Source organism: Mercurialis annua, linkage group LG6 (assembly GCF_937616625.2).
Source record: "Mercurialis annua linkage group LG6, ddMerAnnu1.2, whole genome shotgun sequence".
NCBI classification, from domain to species: domain Eukaryota; kingdom Viridiplantae; phylum Streptophyta; class Magnoliopsida; order Malpighiales; family Euphorbiaceae; genus Mercurialis; species Mercurialis annua.
In genome coordinates, this window is record NC_065575.1 from 8,489,611 (window position 1) to 8,513,692 (window position 24,082).

At 30.0% G+C, this 24,082-nt stretch overlaps 4 protein-coding genes and 1 non-coding gene across 6 annotated transcripts; 3 read left to right on the plus strand and 2 right to left on the minus strand.

The window, feature by feature from the left end:
- Positions 1–696: 696 nt before the first annotated feature.
- LOC126687420 (uncharacterized) lies at positions 697–1,459 on the plus strand. The gene has a single exon (XM_050381981.2). It carries the CDS (start codon positions 977–979, stop codon positions 1,376–1,378), a length of 402 nt encoding a protein of 133 aa, XP_050237938.1. The 5' UTR covers positions 697–976; the 3' UTR covers positions 1,379–1,459.
- Positions 1,460–2,617: 1,158 nt separating this feature from the next.
- Positions 2,618–6,559, plus strand: LOC126653578 (uncharacterized). Of its 2 annotated transcripts, XM_050347503.2 has the most exons (3): positions 2,618–3,955; positions 4,068–4,108; positions 4,988–6,559. In XM_050347503.2, exon 3 carries the CDS (start codon positions 4,988–4,990, stop codon positions 5,648–5,650), a length of 663 nt encoding a protein of 220 aa, XP_050203460.1. In that variant the 5' UTR covers positions 2,618–3,955; positions 4,068–4,108; the 3' UTR covers positions 5,651–6,559. The 2 variants fall into 2 exon arrangements, 1 of the variants encoding a protein (XP_050203460.1); XR_008791048.1 differs by lacking the exon at positions 4,988–6,559 and adding an exon at positions 4,240–4,334 and having other exon boundaries at positions 2,618–4,108.
- Positions 6,560–10,359: 3,800 nt separating this feature from the next.
- On the minus strand, positions 10,360–10,440 carry TRNAL-CAG (transfer RNA leucine (anticodon CAG)). Its single transcript has one exon. It is a non-coding gene; the product is annotated as a tRNA-Leu (tRNA).
- Positions 10,441–12,054: 1,614 nt separating this feature from the next.
- Positions 12,055–15,420, plus strand: LOC126688344 (glutamine-dependent NAD(+) synthetase-like). Its single transcript, XM_050383006.2, has 11 exons — positions 12,055–12,344; positions 12,415–12,720; positions 12,813–13,140; positions 13,395–13,529; positions 13,623–13,791; positions 13,878–14,013; positions 14,098–14,236; positions 14,322–14,498; positions 14,588–14,851; positions 14,935–15,063; positions 15,150–15,420. Exons 1-11 carry the CDS (start codon positions 12,151–12,153, stop codon positions 15,267–15,269), a joined length of 2,097 nt encoding a protein of 698 aa, XP_050238963.1. The 5' UTR covers positions 12,055–12,150; the 3' UTR covers positions 15,270–15,420.
- Positions 15,421–21,496: 6,076 nt separating this feature from the next.
- LOC126653606 (reticulon-like protein B9) lies at positions 21,497–24,082 on the minus strand. The gene is made up of 3 exons (XM_050347540.2): positions 23,925–24,082; positions 23,626–23,806; positions 21,497–21,804 (listed from the first exon to the last, which is right to left on the minus strand). Exons 1-3 carry the CDS (start codon positions 24,022–24,024, stop codon positions 21,765–21,767), a joined length of 321 nt encoding a protein of 106 aa, XP_050203497.1. The 5' UTR covers positions 24,025–24,082; the 3' UTR covers positions 21,497–21,764.

Genomic DNA, 24,082 nt, shown 5'->3' on the forward strand with positions numbered 1-24,082 from the left:
ATGAAGTATCAAAAACACTAGAAACTCATATTTAATTAAACAATTAGTGGGTATAAATTATTATTAACTAGTTGTAACCCAACGCACTAGTGTGGAATAACTATAAATTTTTATTTTATTTATGTAAACTCCAATTCTAATATAATTAGTTTAAAAATATATATTTATTGACTAGCTTATCACTAATATTTTTAATTCAGATGAAATTAATTGTAAAATTAAATGTTTTCTAAAATAATAAATAAATAATTTATCAGTTTAAAACTCATGAATTTAAATAAATTGTAATTGTATTATACATCTAGAGATAATAAGTTTTTTTTATAAGAGAACAAATAAATAACTTTACAAATAATATTTTTTATATAAAGTATATTAAAAAAAAGATATTTATACAAATTAAATTTTATAGAAATAATTTGTTAATAATATTTTTTATAATAAAATAAACAAAAAAAATTACAAATTATAAACAAACAAAAGTAAAAATATTCCATTAATAAAAAAATTTAAAATTTAAAATTTAAAATTTAAAATTTAAAATTTAAAATTTAAAATTTAAAATTTAAAATTTAAAATTTAAAATTTAAAATTTAAAATTTAAAATTTAAAATTTAAAATTTAAAATTTAAAAATAAATAATAGTTTATGTAAATTGAGAATTCTCATGAGTAGTTTATATCGATTAAACCAGTAGCCCTAGTAATAATATGACCTCCAATATTGTATTCAATAATGAATTTCTCTGTAGTTAATGAACAGAATGGAATTTCCAAGAGACAGCCTAAGATATTTTACCTACCGTTGATAACCCACAAACTACAGTTATCAACAAGTTATACCACCATACGAATATTTATGACCTACCTATCCATTTTGATCAAGAAAACGACTTAATAAAAGGAACAACACAAAAATATGCATAGCTTCCACGGCAAGTTTTCCATTCAAGATCGATGAAGCGTAGACGAACAAGATGGATTCAATAAAGCCGCGTTGTTGTTGTTCTTCGTCTTCCTCTCCGTCTCCAAGATTTTCTACTGCTCGCTCTAAGGAGGAGGAACCAGCGGATTGTTACTATAAGGCTGCGGAATTTTGTTGCAGCGGTTGTTTATTCTGTGTTTCGTGTCCGCTCTGTGTTGTTTGGTGCTGTGTTAAGCTGCCCTGCAAGATTGGGTGGAAGGCTGCGAAGAAATTTGGGGATTGGATCTGTTGCGGATCGGAGAAGAAAGTTTTTGCGTCTTATTCGTCGTTTTCGGATATTGATTCGGATAGTTTGCCGGATAAGTTAGGTCAATTGGATGCAAGTTCTGGAAAAACTAGGGTTATGCTCAATAGTTCTGGAAAAACTAGTAGAAGGTTTCAATGTGGAAGGTGATTTATCTTGTGCAAGCTGTTTTTTGTGAGTTGTCCTTAATTGCAAATATTTAATTTTAATTTAGATTCTAATTCTGCTAAACTTTTAACATATACTATCTTACTAATTTATGAATTAAGCCAGTTTGGCATGATTTTTTTTCCTTTCAAAGCACCTTAAAGTTTCTGATATTAATGGATGAAATTAAATTTGGATCTATTTGAAAGGATTTGAGAAAGTTTGGGGTCTTTTTAATATTAATCTATCAATGTTATGTGGATGAAACTTCAAGAATCCAATAATTGAAGGGAATTTATATTTAACCCAAATTGAATTTGGAGTGCTTTTAGTACACGTATTCTGATTAAGTGTTTTTAATATTTATAAATGCTCGTCTAAATCCCTATATATGCTATTTTCGGTCAAAGGGGTCATTTTTTCAACTAACCTTTAAAGATGATTTGTAAATAAAAATACACTAAAAATGATGGATTTTAATTTTTGTATTTAAGATGCGGGATCTGAAATAATAAATTTTAAAGGATGATGAATTTCTAAATCAATGCATTCTTATAAATTGTTATCTTTAATTTGGAGATTTTTAAAAGCCAACCAAAATGAAAGGAAAATATAGACTATATATAGTGAAAAATGATGGAAAGGCGCAAGGTACTCTCATTAAATGTAAAGAAATTAAAATATTTAACTGTCCTTTTTTGATAAATCGGTTCCTGCAAAATTTGTAAGACTACACAAATGACACTACAGTTCACCCTCTTACCCATGCCAATTTGTTTTCCTGGCCCGGAACTCTTTACAAAAGGATATATTCAGTGGCGGAAACACAGACTCGAGTATGCTTTAGCCTGGGCTGAAAAATCTATATATTTATGTTTATGTAATAATAAGCAACAACTAGCAATAGCATATTGTTTAATTAGGTCCAAGGAGATTGAACACCAAAAATAAATCTCTCTCTACAACTTTCTCTTTCTTCTCTTCAAACAACTCCTTTTCTATTTTTTTTTTGAAGGGTGGGAGAAGGTAATTTTCCGATTTTAATCGGAAATAACCCCCTCTCCGCCCATAAAAAATTAAAATTTTATAAATTTAGACTTTATTTCAATAAATTTTCTCGTTTGATAGTTTTTTCGATATGGATTTTAGTGTTTTTTACTTGAAAATTTATGTTTTTATGTTCTTGTGATGTGTTTTCTTAGATTTATCAAGAATCTCTAGTGGTTGTTCAAACTTCATAGTTAATTTCTTGTAGATCTAAATTTTTTGGATGGATATTGTTCTAACTTTTTAGAATTTCATTGAAAATAAAGATCAGAAATACTAAGTTTTAACGGATCAAGCAGATTGCTGGTTAAATCCCTTGCTTTTTATGCTTTTTAAAAGGCTAAGACTTGGCTCTTAGAATGGCTTAGCTTGTTCGATACCAATTCCGTTAAATATTAAGATTTGAATGAAAGTATAGCAATCGCAGCTTAACAGGCTCGCTCGCAGCATCCTTCTTCTTACAGAAGAACAAATTGAAGACCCGCTCCAGTGGAACTTCGCTCTCAAATTCTCGTTCTGTCCTTTCATGCGGAATCAATTTCTAGATTTGCCTAATTTCGATTTATTTCTTTTGCTTGTATCTTGGGTGGTTTTTTAGTAGGGCTGAGGAAAAACTGAACCAAACCCAACCAAACCGAAAATCGGACCGAATCGAACCGAAGTTCATTGTTTGGTGCGGTTTTTCGGTTGAAATGGTTTGGTTTGGTTTTAAATTTAAGAAAGTATGGAGTTTGGTGTTTGGTTTGGATTTTAGGATTTAGAAACCGAACAGATCAAAAAACCGATGTAACCGAAGTTTCAAAACAGTGTCGTTTTGGTAGGCACGTGCGGTACGTGTGGAGTACCTCTAAACCTAGGTGCAGCCGACGCCGTTTTGTGTTCCTTTATAAACCCCTTTATATTTTGTTAACCTAATTTCCTAACCCTTAAGGCCCGCCTCTCTTTCAGAACTTTCATCACTCCTCTCTGATCCTCTCTCTCACCAAAAACCTGTACCCTCTCTCTAAAACTCGACTCTTTCTTCGCTCAAACCCTAACTTATCTACTCATTTTTTTTCTAATTTACTATAGATTATACTATAATTAAGCCATAAATGATTTTCCTTACTCAATTTAGCACTCTGAATATGAATCGATAGTGTTCCAACCTTTTGTTTTGATGTTAATCATGCGATTAATCGCTCAACTTCTTCTGTAATTCGTGAGTTTGGTTCTTTTTCTCTGTTTTACATCATTTTTGAGCTTTATGGTTTGTATTATTTTTATTTGATGTTGGTTTCTACCTTACTGTATTCTCTGTGTTTGAAAAATGGAGGCTTATGGAAGAGGTGGAAGCCTGATTTGATTTCTGAAAAGGTAAGAATAAAGGGTTCTTCGATCTATTTGTCATTTATGTGTTCTGATTTCCATCCTTTTGTTTCGTATTCTTATTTTTCCTTCTATGTTCGATGGTTTTTTGTTTTTTCTTTTCATGATTCACATTTGCAAATGGAGGCTAAGTGGAAGCCCTAAACTGGATCTCTGTCATTCGAGGTGAATATTGTTTCCTTCATTTCTGTGTTCTAATTCTTTGATTCTTTATTTACTTTTTGTGTTTGATGGTTTGTTGGTTCTGCTTTTCATGCTTGGTGTGTTGGACTGGAAGCTCTAAACTGGATCTTTAAGATTCATAATCATTTAATCAAGGTAATTATGGATCTCTAAACTTTCTGTGTTTATTGATGGTCTTTGTTGTGACTGAGTCTGTGACTCTGTTTTTATGCAAACCTAATCATGAATGTATATTCTTTTTGTCATGTATCATTTGGTTGGAGAAGATTCACATTCTCTGTGAATCATTGGTGGAAGCTCAAAGGACCCTTTTGTTGATCTGTTCATTTATTTTGACTAGTTTCGCATTACGTGCTATGCACGTGGCTCGTAACGTAACTCGTCAATGAACATATTTGTAAATTTATTATAATAATATCAATTTTTTATTTATAATTAATACTAAATTAGTTAATAAGTTTTGTAAAAGTAAATATGATATATTCGGTTATTAAATTTTTTTCCATACTGAATTTTTTTTTGGTTTTATAATAACCATAATTAAATAATTAACTTAATTTTATTAATAATATCTTCAAAAATAATAAGATAAAAATTTAAATAATAATATATTGACCAAATATAATATTTTAATTTTGTAGTTCAATCAATTTAAAAGATAGGTATTCCTACTAATTTGGAGACAATTTAGTTACTAAATTGGAGATAATTTAGCTACCTATTCTAATTAGAACTTTAATTACAATAGTGATTAATTAAATAACTAATTAGTTAATAACTATAAAATCTTTATTTAGTAGTAAACTAAAAAGGATTATTCAGTAAATTTGCCTGTCCCCCCACCCCATCCGTGCTTTTATATATAGTATAGATATGCGAATCACTAATTTGCTTTCAGTTTTGAAAGTTTGTTGCATCCTTTTCCTTGGTAAGTTCCTTTACCTTGTCTTTGTAGTTTGTGTTTAGTTCATAGTTGATTGAGTAGCATTTGATCATGTTCTGTTGTCTTTGCAGATGTTTGACTATAGACAACTTGGTGTTGCTGCTACTAGTGCTGATGATCCACTTATTGACCTACTTGATCCATTGCCCTTCCATAGTGAGCATCAACTTGTTGGTGTTGATGAGGGCTCACCTCATCCCAGTCAGCAGCAGGAGAAGGATGCAGCTGTGACTGGCAATAAGCCAGTGGATAAAAAACGAAAGAAAATAGAGGTAAGATCAAAGGTATGGGATCATTATGAGCGTATTGTTGATGAATCAACTGGAAAATTTCTTATGGCTAAGTGTTTATACTGTGCTAGAGTATATCATTCTAACAATAAACTTAACGGTACTTCAACACTTAGAGCATATAATGTTGCATGTTTTAAAAATCCACATAGTAAAGTAACTAGGCAAGCTTTGCTTACTTTGCAACATGTGATTAATTGTGAGGAGGGGGATGAGGGAATGAGGCAGTTAGGAACATGGAAATTTTCACAAGCAGATGTTAGGAATGTACTTGCTTATATGATTATAATTGATGAACTTCCATTTAGATTTATAGAAGGTAAGGGTTTTAAAAGACTGATGAATGTGGCTTGCCCTAGATCTAACACCCCCTCTAGATGGATTGTTAACAGAGACTGTTACCAAATGTATCTAGATGGGAGGTTAAAGCTAAAACATTTTTAGAAAATCAAAGCCAAAGGATGCTACCAAATGTATCTTGATGGGAGGTTAAAAGCTAAAACTTTTTAGAAAATCAAAGCCAAAGGGTATGCATAACCACTGATATTTGAACCAATATTTAAATGGTCAATTCTATGTGTGTAACATGCCATTGGATTGATAATGAGTGGAAGCTACATAAGAGAATTTTGTGCCATATTCCCGTTTGTGATCACAAAGGTGATTATATTAGCAAAATATTAGAAAATTGTTTGCTTGCTTGGTGTTTAAAAAATATTTTCACTGTGACTATGGATAATGCTGGAAATAACAATACTGCCATTGCTGCATTTAAGAAAAAAATGATTTCATGGGGCACTGATGTTTCTAAGTGTCAGTATTTGCATATGAGGTATATTGCACATGTAATTAATTTGGTAATTTCTGATGGATTGAAACAAATGAATTCTTCTATTAAAAAGATTAGGGACTACATAAGATATGTAAGAAACAGTCCCTCTAGGCTTAAACAATTTAAAGATCTTATTACATAAGCTAAACTTGGAACCAAAATATTTGTCTTGATGTTGCTACCAGTTGGAATTCCATCTATCTTATGTTGGATACTGCCTGTTTGTTCAAGTTTGTGTTTTATTCTTATGAGGAAGTAAATGAAAATTTTAGGAATGACATGGTAGATAACATTCCTAACATTCTTGATTGGCAAACTACAAAGAAGTTTGCCACTTGCTTATCTTATTTTTACATCACTATTCTGCGGATATCTGGATGTTTATATCAGTGTTTTAAAAACCGGACCGGACCGGCCGGTCGGACCGGTTGAACCGCGAACTGGTCAGTGGTCCGGTCTGAAAAGGCAAAAAACCAGATCTTTTAGTTGGACCGGGTTGAACCGGATTGGATCGGTAAAAAACTGACTGTTGAACCGGATTGGACCGGTAAAAACCGGTCAAACGGATTTTTTTTCAATTTTTTTAAATTTATTAAACCGGTTGAACCGGTCATTGAACCGGTTAAACCGGTCACTGAACCGGTTGAACCGATTGAACCGGTTAAATCGGTTGAACCGGAAACCGGTGGCGTCACCGGTTCGGCCACCGGTTCGGTTTTTAAAACACTGGTTTATATGTTACCTCTAACATGCATTATTTGGATATTTGTGATCTGTCTATTATGTTGGATGAAATGATTGCAAGTGAGGATGTATAGATTAAACATATGGGGAAGATAATGAGAGACAAGTTTAAAAAGTACTCGGGTGATCCTTTAAAAATAAACAAATTGATTTTCTTCTCTCATATTTTTGATCCTACTTCTAAACTCAATGATCTTTTGTTTTCTCTATGTAACCTGTTTGGTAAGAAGCATGGTTCTGTGTTGTTTGATAGTGTTAAGTTTAAGATGAATGTATTGTTTGATGAGTACCAAAGTGCATATTGTGTCAATCCTATCTGTGCCTCCTGCTGCTAAGAGGCATACATCATTGATGAAAGCCAAATTTGCAGAGCACAATAAAGAGTAAGCAGAAACTGGGCCAGGGGAATCTGAGCTGGAAACATATTTGAGTGAGGCATGTGTTGAGAATGATGATGCCTTTGATATATTAAAATGGTGGAAGCTCAATTCTGCAAGATTTCCAATCTTTTCAAGGATGGCTGGTGATATCCTTGCAGTGCCAATTTCTACAGTTGCTTCTGAATTTGCCTTCAGTACCTCAGGCAGAGTGCTTGATTGTTTCAGGCGTTCTTTAACTCCAAAAATTGTGAAAGCTTTGGTGTGCACTCAGGATTGGCGCAGAGAAAAAACCAGCCCTCTTGTGGTTGATTACTGCCTTAATGAGCTTGAACCTTTTGACCAAGGTTATGCCCTTCACTATGTTCTTTAATTTTTGATATTTTGAGTTGTTTAGTTTGTGTTTGTGTGGTTGCTAATCTGTATCTATTTTTTGATTCAGACTTGCCAAATTGAGGGAGTCTCTTGGACACTTCATGAGTTCCATTTTATTTTTGGTGGTGGATGCAAATGACCTTTGTGCCTGTGCTGTTTTGTTCCTTTTGAAGTATCTCTACCCTTTTTGAAATATCATTTTGAGAGGCTATTTGGACTTCTGGAAAACTGAAAAAAGTGGAAGCTAAAATCTTTTCTATTCCTACTGTTTTTATTCAATCTGTTTACCTTAGTTTTTTTTCCTATTTTAATAGTTCATTAAAACTTTAAATAACTGCTTTTCAATTATTTTTAAATTTCTCTTTATTCTGATTTGTTTAATACTTCATTAAAATATATCATTGCTGGTTTTAATTCTGGTTAGTTTCAATACATCATTAAGAACTTGATATTGCTGTTTTTAATTCAGTTTGAAACTCATTGACTGCTTTGCTATTTATCCTCTGTATCTCTGTTTCTGTTTTATTGCAAATTTTTATCAATTTGAAACTATTATTTGTTCACAATTTGAATAACTTCTTTTAAATTTTAACATCTTCTTTTCAATTTTAAGATCTTTTTTTTGGCTATGATGATGCTTCCACCTTAACTAACACATAAGACCCTTTAATTTGCATGATGAGACTAATTGCAACCGTGCGAATCAGATCGCCTTATATTGATTCGAAAAAAACTATAATTTTTATTAATAGATGTTTATACAATTGCTCAAGTGTGAAATTTATTAATTAATCAGTTTACACTTGTTATATTTAGTGTATCATATTGTTTTTATATGCTCAATTCAATTTGATTTCAAAATCATAAAAGGCTTTTTTAGAAATTCGGGCTTCTATAAAAAGGGCTTTGCTAGAAGCCCAAACCAAGACATAAAATCAAGACCGAACCGAACCAACAACTTATTTCGATGAAATTTATTTTCGGTTTTTAGTCAATTTTAAAACGGTTTGGTTTCAAATACTATATAGTATGGCACCGTTGGTTATGGACTTTTGAAAACCGAACCCAACCGATCGATGCTCTTTGCTATTTGTTAGTATTTTAAATCAAAATTGAAATATTATATATTAACTTTGTTATATAACTTTCTAATTGTAGTTTACTTTTCATCAATGAATTCTATTTTTTTTTAAAATAGCATATTGTTTCAGTGGATTCATAGTTCTTTAGTCTAAGGTCTTAAGATTGATTCCTAAGTTGGTTATATCGACTTCTATTTTTTCTTTATTTTACTAAAAATAAGTAAAATTTAAGCTAAATCCATATAAAAACTCTGTATTTTACACTTTTTTTCGTAGATCCTTATATTTTATTTTTGTATTATCTGATCCCTCTATTTACCTATTTTTTATTTTCAGATCCTTTTTGAGTTTTTCTAGTCCTTTTGTGTGACTGGAGGAAAAAAAGATTGTAAGTATAGGGGCTGGAGGAAAAAAATTGTAAGTACAGGGACTGAAAAAAACTCAAAAAGGAATTGAAAATCAAAAATAGGCAAGTAGAAGAACCAGATAATTTATACTATATATAAAAGCACGGATGGGGAGGGGGGACATGCAAATTTACCGAATAACCCTTTTTAATCTATATTAAATAACGGTTTTATAGTCATTAACAAATTAGTTATTTAATTAATTACTAAAAAATTATTATAATTAGAGTTTTAGTTAAAATAAAATTGTATCATGATAGAGGAATATTAATTGAGTATAGAAAAAATAGCTAATTTTTTCCAAATTAATAGAAATATCAATCTTTTAGTTTGACTACACTAGCAACGCAATTAATATTATCCAAATCTTTATTAGTTATGTGTAAATTTACAGAAAAAATTAATTTGATTTTTTAATTTTGTTTTAAAATAATAATACATGAATTGACGAGTCACGTTACGAGTCACGTGCGTAGCACGCAAAGCGAGACTAGTACAAAAAAAGTATAAGGACCTATGAAAAAAAAATGTAAAATATAAGGACCTTTAGATAGGTTAAGCGTAAAATTTATCAACTTTTATTCTTTACAGCTGTAAGGAAAAGTAATCATTAAAAGTTCATTTAGCTCCCTTAATTTAAAACAATTAAAAAAAGTTAAATTTTATATTTTTATAAAAACTTATTAATATAAAATGATCCAGAATTAACAATCTTTTAATATATTTTTTTTATTCAAATCACAAACTTGACCTCTTTTATTTTTTTAAATAATCAATAATAGTCCATCCAACCCTTTAAATTTAAAAAAGTTAATTTTTTATTTTATAAAAAATATTAATATAAACCGATTCAGAATTAACAATTTTTGAGTTTTTTAATCCAAAATCACGGATTTTACCTCTTTTATTTTTTTAATTTCAAAATAGAGGAGCAAAATAATTTTTCGCTAAAATTATTTTAAAATTATAAACATGTGTATATTTACATTAAGAACTAAAACTATTTATCTTTACAGCCCCACCGAAATTATATCATGGTTTCGCCAATGGATATATTTAATAAAAAAATGCCATGTACATTAATTTAAATGAACAAAAATAAATTATAGAGACCAGCTAATTAAATAATGTATAATACTGTACAGGGGTTCCCACATAATTTTATTCTCCTTAATATACGCATACTTGAAGATGAAAATTTATTATTTTAATTAATTTTATTTTTCAATTATTTTTATATAAAATCATAGCTATAAAATACTACATCAAATAATTTATTTATAATCTTTAATTAATTTATAAATAAACCAAAGAAAAAAATGATTTACACATTGTGTGTCAAGAATGGGATTTGAACCCATGCCCTTTCGGACCAGTACCTGAAACTGGCGCCTTAGACCAACTCGGCCATCTTGACATTAGTGATGCATTTTAATTGCAAACCAAATTAGAAGTTACTAATGAAGTTAATGTTAAAGAACAACATACGAACAATGATGAAGATCAACACATATCAATTTCACCTCAATTTGATCAAGCTCGAGGTGTTTCTGGAGCTGCTTATTTTGATCAAAATCGAGGTGTTTCTGGAGCTGCTTCTTTTCTGTTAGTTTTCCACACTGCTTCAATGTCGGTTGTTGGAGTTAGACCTGGAGAAGGTTTTTCTATCTTATTTCCTTTATCCAAACGAAAATCCTGCGTTGATTTTAGTTTTAAATGTATTAAATGGAAACAACTATAAGTTCAATGAAAATGAGAATTGATAACGCAGTGATAACACCTCGAAGGCGAAACAACCTCGCCAAAAATAAGTATCTTCTAAAATCTTTTGTTGTTTTTAAATCACTCACATAATTAGATCTGTTGGCAAGACGCGTTTTAGATACGATTTAATGAGATTTACTGGATCTTAACAGATTCGGCGAATTCTCTTGGATTATATTTAGTCATGACAAGTCCTCTATGACTCGGACGTAGCTAGCTCGAGTGAATTAAATTCGCCTTGACAAGCGGAATCTATACGACATAGTTTTATTATATTATTCTAGAGTTCGGTTTCGATGAATAACCAATTTTTCACCATATTATTAGCTGGAGTTAGTATGGTCTTACAAGTGGGGCCATAGACAAAAATAGGTGATGCCAATTGCTACAAAATCACACGTTTTAATTGCCTTAATGTTCGAGTGTTGCATGTGGCTTTCAATAATAATAATAAGCATATGATCAAAATGGTAGACCGCATACCTTCCAAAAAATAATGAAATTAAGAACGGCGTTTATTTCGATTTCTCTGCTCAATCAATAGTCAGAAAAACATGTGTGATTTATAAATTATTCCCTCTATCCAAATTGATAGGTCTATTTTATTATTTTTAGTATTCTTAATGTTGGATTAAATAGCATTTTCCATTTTAAATTATAAATCACCTATTAATTTTGGTGAAATTAAATACCCGAAATACCCGAAATATACATATATTATCATTTACAAATAAATTAATTATTCTATATTTTAATATAAAATAAATATATTCGTCTACTCCCTCTGTTTTTTTAGTTGTCCATTTAGCAAAATATATTTGTTTCTAATTAATTATCCATTTATAATTTTAATGTGACTTTAACTATTATTTTCTAAATATATTCCTTCTTAATACATGATTTTATGAGTTAATTTACAATATATTAATTAATTAATAGGATTATATTTTTATTTATTCTTATAATTTAAGATAAAATATTCACTATCTTAATATGCACTATAATTTTGACCAAATAATAGACAACTAAATAAAAACGGAGGTAATAATTATTACATTGTCTAAACGGCTTATATTTTGGACGGAGAGTATTATTTTGAGGTTTATAGTGGGTAGGAATTATTTTAAGAAAAGTATTGTAGATGCAAATAATATCCACTCAAACAAAAGCTTCATAATTAAATAAAATAAAAAAACCTTTAAGGCACGTGTGAAAACAATAATATTGTCCAAAAAGTGGTATAAATAGATACAAACTGTCCGAGACAAGCATCACTCACTTCTTTTCTTCTACTTCCTTTTCTTACATTCAAACTCATCAAACTTCACTTAATCTCACAGTTCTACAGTTAACACTAAGCAAAATGAGGATCTTGAAAGTAGCAACCTGCAACTTGAAGCAATGGGCTATGGAGTTTGAGAACAATTTAAAGAACATCAAAGAGTCCATAAGACAGGCTAAGGAAGCTGGTGCAGCTATCAGACTTGGTCCTGAGCTTGAAATCAGTGGCTATGGCTGTGAAGATCACTTCCTTGAACTCGATACCGTCACCCATTCGTAAGTTTCTCCATTTTAAGTGTATGTTATTAGTAATTTAACAGTTTCTAATAAAATTCATAATATGTAGATGGGAGTGCTTGAAAGAAATTCTGGTGGGAGACTTGACAGATGGCATATTATGTAGCATTGGGATGGTTGTGATCAATGGATCAGAGCGTTATAATTGTCAAGTTTTATGCATGGACAGAAAAATCATAATGATTCGCCCCAAGTTGAGGCTCGCTAATGATGGAAATTATAGGGAGTTTAGATGGTTCAAGGCATGGAAGCAAAAATACCAGCTTGTTGATTTTCAACTCCCTGCTGATATTTCCCAGGCCATTTCTCAAAAATCTGTTCCTTTCGGCTATGGTTACGTTCAATTTTTAGACACGTAAGCCGGATTTATAATACTTGTATTCAATGCTTAGCTAGGAGTATTAAGAATCTGCAGAAAATTGATTTTTCATTTTTATTTGTATTTAGTGCTGTTGCTGCTGAAGTTTGTGAAGAGCTTTTCTCTCCGGTCCCTCCACATACTGAGCTTGCGCTTAACGGAGTGGAAGTGTTCTTGAATGCAAGCGGAAGCCATCATCAGTTGAGAAAGCTGAATCTTCGTGTTCGAGCTTTGGAATCTGCTACCCGGACTCTTGGAGGAGTTTATGTGTATAGTAATCATCAAGGCTGTGATGGTGGTCGTCTTTACTACGATGGATGTTCTTGTGTTGTTCTCAATGGAGATGTCATTTCTCTAGCATCACAATTTTCTCTCAAGGATGTTGAATTAGTGATTGCTCAAGTGGATTTGGACAAGGTGAATTTTTATATTTATATACTCTACTTAGCACTGTTTCAAGCCAAGTAGCATGAACACTTCATTCACTTAATGTTTTCCGTTTCATAAATGTGTTGGAACTTTAACATTTCGGACACAAAACTTTGTTTTTAACACAATAAACCTAAAAACAACACTGTTCGTTATATTTGTGTCTAAATTTCTCATTTTTCCGTATCTGTGTCAGTGCTACACTAAATAAAAGCAAAATCTGCTGCTAATGTATCTTGCAGGTTACTAGTCAACGCGGATCTGTTATTAGCTTCCAACAACAATCCAAAGGCATATCAACTGTAAAATCAGTACAAGTGCCTGTCAATCTCTGTCGATCTTTAGACCGACAAGTATTCCTTTCGAGCCCCATTAAGGTTCGGTCTTTAGTAATCTTCACCTACAGATTAAAAAAAACAAAAACTCGTGCTGATCAAACTTAATTACCATCATGTTATTTAATTTTGCAGCTCAATTATCACTGTCCTGAGGAAGAAATTGCACTCGGCCCTGCTTGTTGGCTATGGGATTACTTGCGAAGAAGTGGAGCTTCCGGATTCTTGCTTCCTCTTTCCGGTGGAGCAGATAGCTCCTCCGTCTCTGCTATTGTTGGCTCCATGTGTCAACTTGTTGTCAAAGGTTCATACTAACTTGTGGCTAGTTTTTTTAACAGAAATATAAACAAATAAATTCATTACTTATTCATTTTCTTTTGTCAAATTCAGAGATTGCTAGTGGAAATGAACAAGTGAAATCTGATGCAGTTCGAATTGGATGTTATAGTGAAGGGAAATACCCTACCGATCCTAAAGAATTTGCAGGACGAATATTCTACACTCTCTTCCTCGGGACAGAAAACAGGTCGGAATTGTATAGCTCGATTTGTTAATTGAGACATTAAGTAATTATAACATGAAACTAACAAAATGTATAATGTGCATACAGTTCTCAAGAAACGCGAAATCTTTCGAAGAAACTAGCTGCAGAGGTTGGTTCTAAGCATTATAATCTTACAATTGACACTATGGTTTCACCGCTCGTCACCTTCTTTCAGACACTTACAGGAAAACTACCACGTTTTACGGTAATTATACAAAATTCATTAGTCTATGTCTCTCTATTTGTTATCATAAACTACCAATCTTAGAACATTTGTTCCGGCCCTGCAGGTTGATGGAGGTTCTGAAGTTGAGAACCTAGCATTACAAAACATTCAAGCAAGAATGAGAATGGTTATAGCATTCATGTTAGCCTCACTCTTGCCTTGGATTAACAACAAACCAAAGTATCACCTTGTTTTGAGTACCTCTAATGTTGATGAATCATTGCGCGGTCACCTTACCAAGGTACTAACCGTAAAATTACCGCATTTCTTAATCAAAGGCCGTCGTAAATTGATCCATGGTACTAAAATAAAAATATTTTTGTTGTGCAGTACGATTGCAGCTCAGCAGATTTAAATCCTCTCGGAAGCATGAACAAGACCGATATATGGGCGTTTATGCGATGGGGTGCTGTGAATCTTGGTTATCCGACTTTAGCTGCAGTAGCGGATGCTCCTCCAAGTGCTGAATTGGAGCCTATTCGTCCCGACTACAGACAAACCGATGAGTTAGACATGGGAATGACATACGAGGAACTCTCTCTTTACGGAAAGTTGCGAAAGACATTCCGTTGCGGACCTATGTCAATGTTTAAGGTATATATACATTACATACAAATTCTAGACCTATTTTTGTCAACCATGAAATCTAACTTTCTTCAATCAATGGTATGATACAGAATCTTTGCTGTGAATGGAGTTCAAAATGTAGTCCGTCGGAGGTGGCCGAGAAAGTCAAACTTTTCTTTCATTATTATTCCATCAATCGCCACAAGATGACAACATTGACACCTTCTTACTATGTTGAGGTATAAATCTATGTAATTATCTCAATAATTAATCTATAATCGGTATCGCTCGAGAAATTAACGTATTAATATCTAAATTCTTGCAGAGCTATTCGGCAGAGGATAATAGATATGATCTTCGCCAGTTCCTATACAATATATCATGGCCATACCAATTCCGAAAGATGGATGAACTTGTTCAAAAGTTAGAAGGAAACAAAGAATAATTCAATACCACCATTATGTTCTATTGCAGGTGGACATTGATAAAAAGCTATTAAAATTCCAAATTTACTTCCCAAGATGTATAACACATAGACCTAAAATTATGTTCAATTTTAAATAAGGCTTGTAGCCATGATTAGTTTTTAATTTTTCCTTTCTGTTTCGTAAAATTATGTAATAAATTATGGATTAATATATATACCATACATATGATTTTGCAAGAATTTTGAGGCAAATAATCATTTGATAAATAATTTACAACACTTATATCATAAGCAAGCATATAAAATGAAATTACAGCATAAAAATTCGTGTCCACAGATAACTGTTCAACTATCATTTCGATTAACTATAACAAAAGACAATTATAAATTCAAAGTATATTTTTAAACTATATATAAAAAAATAACTAGAACAATGACAATTATTGATTAAAGATAAATTCATAATAAAAGACAATAGAGTTTTGGAATTTTACTTAACATGAGACTTATTATTAATTATGGCTGTATAAATAGAACTCTTAATCAGTCTAACACTAGGTTGGCAAAATTAATTACCAAAAAAAAAAACCAAACCCTAAAATATTACCATAGCCGAACCCAGTGGCGGATCCATAAATTCTTGGGGTCCATATATAATAAAATTAAATTGTCAAAATATATAGAAATTTTAAGTTGAATACAAAATTAATTGTTTAATTGTCATTGATGAATTTTCATACTCTAAAATATTAGTAGATAATTACATTGTTGTTAACATTAAAAAATATATCATTTTTAATATATGCTATTAAATAATCATTCAAACACCAACCACCAATTTTATGATATACGCCGAGTCGGATTATTGAAAAATTAGATAAATTATAAAATTCAACTTTAGATTTATGTGATGCATCCATATATAAAATTACATCTCAATGTAATTCTCTAAAACAAAACATATTAAAAATGAATTATTAAATAAGATTTAAATAAATATGCATTTTCAAAATTTAATAATGTTAATAAATAAATTTTACGAATAAATATTTTTATATAATTGATTAAAACTTTAATATGTAAGTCTTAAAATTAAAGTCTAGAACTTGATGTTCACATCACCACGACTCTGCATAATTCATTGCATTTTATTGTCAAATTCATATGCGCGTTTTACCTGTTTATTGTTTTTAGACATTTTTACATTTTCAATACTATATTCTATATAAGGATGAGATGAGTGCTACGATGAGATAATTGGATACGCCACACAAATACTTGAGGTGTTCAATAATCCAAATATATATAAGAGTTTTGGTAGTTTCCACAAATCCGATCTTTTAGCCCGATGTAAGGTGGTCTCACCCATAAACATGAGAGATCTACCTAGTCGGTAGAAAACACATTTTCTAGTTTAGTTAGGTGGCGATTCCATTATTTTCAAAACCTAACCAGATCCGAAGTCACCCATAAGTTTAGGCGAACGGCTCCCGAACCGCGCTCCGCTCACAAATATTTAATGTATTTTTTTAAGATATTGTATTCAACAAATTTAAATAATATACATTTAAATTTAAAAATATAAAAAGATTAATATTGTAGGGGAATAAATTATTGTACATGTAAGAAACTTGTTTAGATTTATTTTGAAACTTTTTTAATTATTTTTAAATAACTTATGAGTAATCAAGATTCAACCTATGGTACTCCGATCTTAAGTTAAATCATCTATAAGTGTAAAATGCTAAATCAAAAGGCTCACATTCATATAAAATAATATTTTTTTCCGCTCCATATATAAAATTATTATATTTTGTAAGAAAATTAATTGTTATATTAGGGCTTAAATAAATAAATAACGCATAGTGCATAGACCTAAAAGATGTTTAACCTTTATCACCCGATGTAATTTAACGATAGATAATAGTTCAGAGACTAGAAAGAAAAATATTGAAGATCAGATACTGTTAATCAAAATACGCATGGTTAACAGATTTAATTATGAGTTTATTCTTTTATATTGTTGAACTCCTATAATTTTTCGATTTTTAGATTAAGTAATTTAAATTTATTTTTTTCCTTATTGCTTTGTAAACAAATTCTGTGATTTTTTTATTTTTAATCTATGGATTGATAGCGAGAAAAATGATTCATAGGTTAAGAGGATATTACTCATGTCCATTTTCTTAATTTTTCGCCTTTAAATTTTTATTATAAAAAATTAATCCTTCAAGTATGACTAATTTTCTACTTCAAAATGGTAGACCACGGAATCAGTAATTATATAAATTAAGACAATAATATCCCAAAGCAAATCATACTTAATTTTTAAATTTATTTATATAAATTTTTGATTTTATGAATCATTATTTTACACAATTGATATTTTAATTCTGTTTAGGAATACATTGTATAGGTTAAAATGAAGACTTTATGCACGAAAATAAGTTTAAGCTGAGGAATGAATTTTTTTTTTTCAATTTATATAACTTATGGATCAAAGTATACAATCAAATAGGGATATTTTAAATAAAAAAATTAAAATTGTGGATATAAACATCGTTTTGCCAAATCAAAATTAATTACAAACTTTTTTTTGATGAATATTTAATTACAAACTTAACTAGTATTCAAGAATAAATAACTGAGAAACGACTTGAATGAGAATGTAAAAGTGTTACTATATAGTTCTGATAAAATGTGGTACAACAAGTTTAAAATTAGGTAAATTAGAAAAAGTAAAGAAAATGTCAACTCATGATTACCTATATCTAAACTTCTGTATGTTAAAATTGCCTTGAATAATCTTTAAGGATCAAAACACCGCCTCTTAAAATGTCTATGCACCACAAGCAGCACCACAGCCAGCGGCGCAACCACCACCATAAAGGGTTGAATCAACTCCCGGCGACTTACCGTCGTCATCTTTAGACACACCGTCGGCACAAAAAAATAGTATAGCCGATAGTAAAGAAACGGTCAACAAAGCTAACCAAACCACTAGAAGAGCACCACCACCTCTGCCGTCGTTAATAGAGACTGCTGCCGCCTTCCATTGCCTCACCATCAGTGAATAGCCCACATATAATCTCCAAGTTATTAATGGGGTTTTTATATTTGATGAAATGAATTAAAAAGAAAAAAATAAGATGAAATTATAAGGTCAACTTGTGTGACACTAATGCTAGTTTGCATTATTTAATAACTTTATGTGATTCTCTATTGTTTGTAATTGAATTGGCAGGCAAAACCCATCAATTTTGAGTGTAAGTGGGACTTTTTTTAAGGCTTAATACATCATTTGACCCCTAAACTATACACTTTTATTCTCTGAGACTCTTAAACTAATTTGCTATTCTATTGGACCTCTTAACTTTATTTTTTGTTCTATTTAACCCGTCAATTGTAATTTTTTTGCCGATCTGACCTTTTTCATCCAACGTGGCAAAAATGCGTGTTTTCAAACGCGTTGAAGCGCGTGAAGGATAATTAAAATGCATAACTTGTTCTATTGAACCCCCGAACTACACTATTTTGTTCTATTTGACCCCTGAACTTATTTTATTTTCCTATTGCACCTTCAAACTTTTAATTTTTACCCATTAACCTTCTCAAAAATACAATTATTTAACTTTCATCCATTTAATCTTCTAGAAAAATAAAAAAATATTGAAATTTAGTCAAATAATTACATAATATAACTTCTTGTACATGTATATATTTGTTTACATTTCAATAATGATAAAAGAAGTTTTGTCTTTTTAACGATATTATAAAATATATAAATTTACTATACTGTGATAATATTAAAAAAAAGACTGATTTTTTTAAAAAATTATAATTTTTAGTGTATTTCACGAATTTCCAATTATAAAAATTTTAATACACCAGCTTTTAATTTTTTGCAATTTCAAACTTTTCAAATCAATTCTGAATTTTTAAAATTTGTGTTAAAATTGGAAAACACGCTAAATTTCATGACTTTTAAAGCCTTAAATGATTTTTTCAAATAATATGTAAAGTACATCATTTTTTATTTTAGATTAAAAAAATATATTTAGACTTAATATATTTTTTGACCTCTAACCTTACCTTTTTATTTCCTATGACCTCTAAACTATTTTAGTGTTTCATTGGACCTCTTAACTACTTTTTTTATTCTATTTAACCCCATGTCAGCAAAGCCATGTCAGCAATTTTATCCACGTCATCGCGCGTGGTGTGCACATTCCGAATGAGGGGTTAAATAGAACAAAAAAAAGAGTTAAGAGGTCCAAAAGAATACGAAAATAGTTTAGAGGTCGCAGAGAATAAAATGGTATAGTTTAGGGGTCAAATAATGTATTAAGCCCTTTTTTTAACCCCGGAAAGATGAAAAACTAATTAATAGTGGGGACTCAATAGGTTCACTATATATGAATTAAGTAATAACCATTCAAAGTAGGCAAAAGCTACCGTAAGGTATTTGTACTTTTTATTTTTTTACTTATTGTTCATTTGTCAAAACTTATTGTTCATTTGTTATATATATACTCGATACCAATTTTTTTTGTCAATTTGGTTCAATATTTATATGAATTGTGTCAAATTTATCCAATTGCCAGTTAATTAAGGGTTTAATTAATTATAAAAAAGGGTTTAATTAATAAAATTAGAATATAAATATACTCTCTTAATTTATTTTTATACTAAATTAATTCATAATTTATTAATTTTAATAAGCTATAAAATATGACATCAACTATTAATAAATATAAAAAGATGATAGAAATATTAAAAGAAATATACTGATTTTTTTAAAAAAATATATTATTTTTAGTTGTAAATTAATTTATTTTAGAAAAAGTTAAAGAAACAAAATATTTAATACTTTCTCAATATTGATATCAAAAAGAAAATATAGGAAATACAATATCTTATCTAATAAGTTGACTTGGAAGGCAAGAAACAGTGTAATGTTTAGCTTAAAGGTTGACATGTGCCGATGTCAATTAAATGAGTTTAGAATGCAATTATTGGAGGAAAGTGGAATCTTTTTAGACATCAAGTGAGCTTAAAACCAGTGTTTTAAAAATCGAACCGGTGGCCGAACCGGTGAGGCCACCGGTTTCCGGTTCAACCGGTTTAATAAATTTGACAAAAAATTGAAAAAAATTCTGTTTGGCCGGTTTTTTACCGGTTCAATCCGGTTCAACATCCGGTTTTTAATCGGTTCGTCCCGGTCCAATCCGGTCCAACTAAAAATTCCGGTTTTTTGTTTTTTCAGATCGAATCACTGACCGGTTCGCGGTTCAACTGATCCGACCGTCCGGTCCGGTCTGGTTTTTCAAACACTGCTTAAAACAACTATTTTGACATTATTTGGAAGGTTTTGTAGAATTTAATTAATTTAGAATTTAGGATTGTGGAGGCCAAATAGGAATGTGCTTTGGTTTTCTATTCTTAGTGGGGAACTTCCACAAATACAAGTGGGATCTCTAATTCTCTATAGTAGATTAGTAGGTTCCATCTAATGTGTTGATGTTAGCATTTCTTTTGGTCGTTTACGTACCATGTATACCTTTTTTATTATTATTTAAAAAAATCTAGAATAAAAGTCTCATTCCATGCCACATCCATAATTTACACTAACGATAATATTTAGACAATTTTTCTTTTCCCAAAATGATCTCTAAATGTCAATTCATAATTTAATTGCCTTTAAATTTTTATTTAATAATTTGAATGGCAATTTCTTGAATTGCTTCTTATTTTATTAATATTCTTATAGAAATTAGGTTTAGGTTATGGAAGAAATTGGGGATTGGGATTTTGCATATGAATATATGAAACAGAGGATTGGGGCTTTTGTGTGGATGATGAGTGGGTTTATCAGACGGTGCCGTTTTCATTTTGCCACGCTGGCCCCATGTCATGGGACGAGACAACATCGTTTGGTTAAATATGACACACTAGCTACAAACTAACGGCCCGCGTGTCATTCTAGATTCGAAAAAGATAAAAAAATATTTTATAACGTTAAGGATTTCCAATTTTTTTTAAAAAATTTATTAGGATGCTAATTCAAAATTAAAATAAATATGAGGATTTAATAAGTACAATTGCCCTTGAATGATTCATATAACACATTTATTATATTAATTTTATTATTGTTTCTGGAAAAATGATGCATGTGTTGAGAGAGTGTTAGCTTCGATGAGATATTTGTGTTTTTTGATTTTTTTTTTGGATCCAAAACATTATTTGAGAAAATGTATCTAATTAAAGACACTATATATTATTGGCTATGTTTACATGACTCACACAGGTGACGCTGTGGATATAATAATTTGTATAATTTTTTATTTGTAATTGATACATTTAAAAGTGAAAATTAAAAAAAAAATCTATCTGATATTTTCCTTGATCGGTCCTCGTGGTATCTTATTAAGAACCTTAGAGTCAACCCTTCTATACATTTTCTTCCCTTGCTGAAACAAACTGCCTGCATATTCCTCAACTTCTGCCTCATATCTATTGTACATAAATGGTAATATTTGCAAGCACACAAAAACTTCACCACAAAAAAGAAAGAAAAAATAGTTTAGTTATTTAAGTGATACAATAACTTAATTGCAATAATCTTTTTTTTTTGGTTAATTAGCTTCAATTGTGAATCAAACTCGAGACTTTATCAATCCAACAATAATTTTTGTACTAATTAGAGAAATTTAATATGGATTCAGTTCGTCATGTAGAATTAGAATTATAAACCTTTCATGTATGCATGACATCTAATATTTTTGATTTGAACATCTAATTACGTTGACTTAAGTTAACTTAAACTTTCAAAAACAATATGTTAATAAAAAAATAGACATAATCATTAAAAAATGTCTCATCTTTTTATTTCGTGTATGTATTTTTTTTTTCAAATTGGAGTTTTTTATTCTAAAAAGATTCAAATATGTTTTTCATATTTGACACTATGTGTCAAATATAAAGGACATATTTGAAACTTTTTTTAAGTGAACATTTTTCAATTTAGGAAAATAGATTCAATTGAAATTGAAAATTGAAAAATTGGGTAAAATTGATAATTTTGAAAGCGTTAGATATAAACGAAAAAGTAAAAAAAAAATATATTAGAAAGTTAATTTAAAAATATCAATTCTTTTATAACCAACCGTACGTGCCGAATTGGATTGATATAAGAATTTCTAACTGGTTGAGTTTGACACCAAATGATAAACTATTGTCATAGTAAATTAACAATTAAAAGGAAGTGTTTTGCAAAATATTAAAAACTTTAATAATACCTACCATTTTACCAACACCTTATAATAAATCAACAATTTTAACAATTACGGTTTTCTAACGTTTTTAAACAATCAAATAAAATACTTAAAAAATTCATATAAAAAAGCGGAATGTTTCTTTTTAAATTTATAATTTTTTAAAAAAAATTATAGAGAGCGAGTTTGATTCCCAAATGGGAATCAATTTGATTGATTCCACGTGGGAATCAATGAATTGATTTCCATTAGTAACAAATTCCCCTTATGATTAAGGGGAATCCGCAAGTATGACTTGCGGATTGGGGGGGTCAGGTATCATTTGGGAAATAATTAATTTTAGGGGAATTAAATGGGAAAAAACTCAATTTATAAGTTGTATTAATTTTAAACATACTTTTGCGTGAAAATAGAGGGCATACAATAAAGGCCTAATCACTTAAAAACCCCTCACCTTTAAACTTTTTTCAATTCCACCCCGACGTTGAAAATTTGTCAATTTTACCCATTTTTGAATTTTCCGTTTTCAATTGTATCCGAATATTTTAATTTTTGTTAATTTTTTTACTTAAATGATGAAATCATTCAATTAATTAAGTCTAAACATGAAATTAAATTCTTTTTTATTCAAAAAAGTACAAATAAGTCCTTTATTTTTAAAAACTAACTAAAAACCATAATCAAATTAACACTAATTTAAATTCTTAATTAATTTAACTAAATTTAAATAAATTTTAAAAATATACAATCAATATATGCGAGACATGGAGAATGTTTTAAACAAATTTTCAAACGCAAAAGACGTTAATTTAATTTTTCAGGGTACAATTGAAACACAAAAATGCAAAATAGGGTAAAATTGACAAATTTTCAACGTCAGGATATGATTGAAAAAGGGATAAAAGGTCGGGATTTTTTAAAACATTAGGCCTACAATAAATGACCGAAATGCTTTATATTTTGATCTCTTAGCTTATGTTTATGAAAAAATAATTTGTAATTAGATAAAAGCTCACAAATGTTTTTCATAATATCTATCAAGTTTAGACGGAATTAATTCTTATGTTTATGGTGAATTAATTATTATGCTATAAGAATACCAATTGAAAAGTTGAGCTCCGGTGCAACATATGAAGATAATAAGCATTGTGGTGATGGAAATGTGAGACAGAAGAGTCACAAAATTGTAGCCAACCACTTCAAAAAGCAGCCATATCAGTGTCATCCCAATTACAATTCCACCTGATACATTTTTGTTTTTCCACAGCAACTCATCGGCAACTGCATCTCAAATTAAATTTATAAATTTTAAAGTCTTGAATAAAATTTATAAAAATTTAAAAAATTGTCTTTTTGGCCCCATTAAATAAAAGAAAATAAAACGAAGAAAGAATAATACCTTTTCCTCCACCAAGAACTTTATGCATGGGCATTTTCCTTCCAAACAGCTTCGTCCTTGGCATTGTTTTATCATTGGAATTATATGCATAAGAAGACATTGTCAATTTTTTTTTGTATAAATTGACAGTTTTATTTTCTCTAAGTTATGTTAATTAT

Bases quoted from the DNA above. Each gene is read 5' to 3' on its own strand.
- LOC126653578 (XM_050347503.2), top strand. From the start codon at position 4,988: ATGTTTGACTATAGACAACTTGGTGTTGCTGCTACTAGTGCTGATGAT.
- LOC126688344 (XM_050383006.2), top strand. From the start codon at position 12,151: ATGAGGATCTTGAAAGTAGCAACCTGCAACTTGAAGCAATGGGCTATG. The intron at 13,141-13,394 runs GTGAATTTTTAT...TGTATCTTGCAG, and splicing joins CTCAAGTGGATTTGGACAAG to GTTACTAGTCAACGCGGATC. The intron at 14,237-14,321 runs GTAATTATACAA...CCGGCCCTGCAG, and splicing joins GAAAACTACCACGTTTTACG to GTTGATGGAGGTTCTGAAGT.
- LOC126687420 (XM_050381981.2), top strand. From the start codon at position 977: ATGGATTCAATAAAGCCGCGTTGTTGTTGTTCTTCGTCTTCCTCTCCG.
- LOC126653606 (XM_050347540.2), bottom strand. From the start codon at position 24,024: ATGTCTTCTTATGCATATAATTCCAATGATAAAACAATGCCAAGGACG. The intron at 23,807-23,924 runs GTATTATTCTTT...TTTGAGATGCAG, and splicing joins AGTTCTTGGTGGAGGAAAAG to TTGCCGATGAGTTGCTGTGG. The intron at 21,805-23,625 runs GTATTCTTATAG...TTTGTGGTGAAG, and splicing joins GGAGCTCAACTTTTCAATTG to TTTTTGTGTGCTTGCAAATA.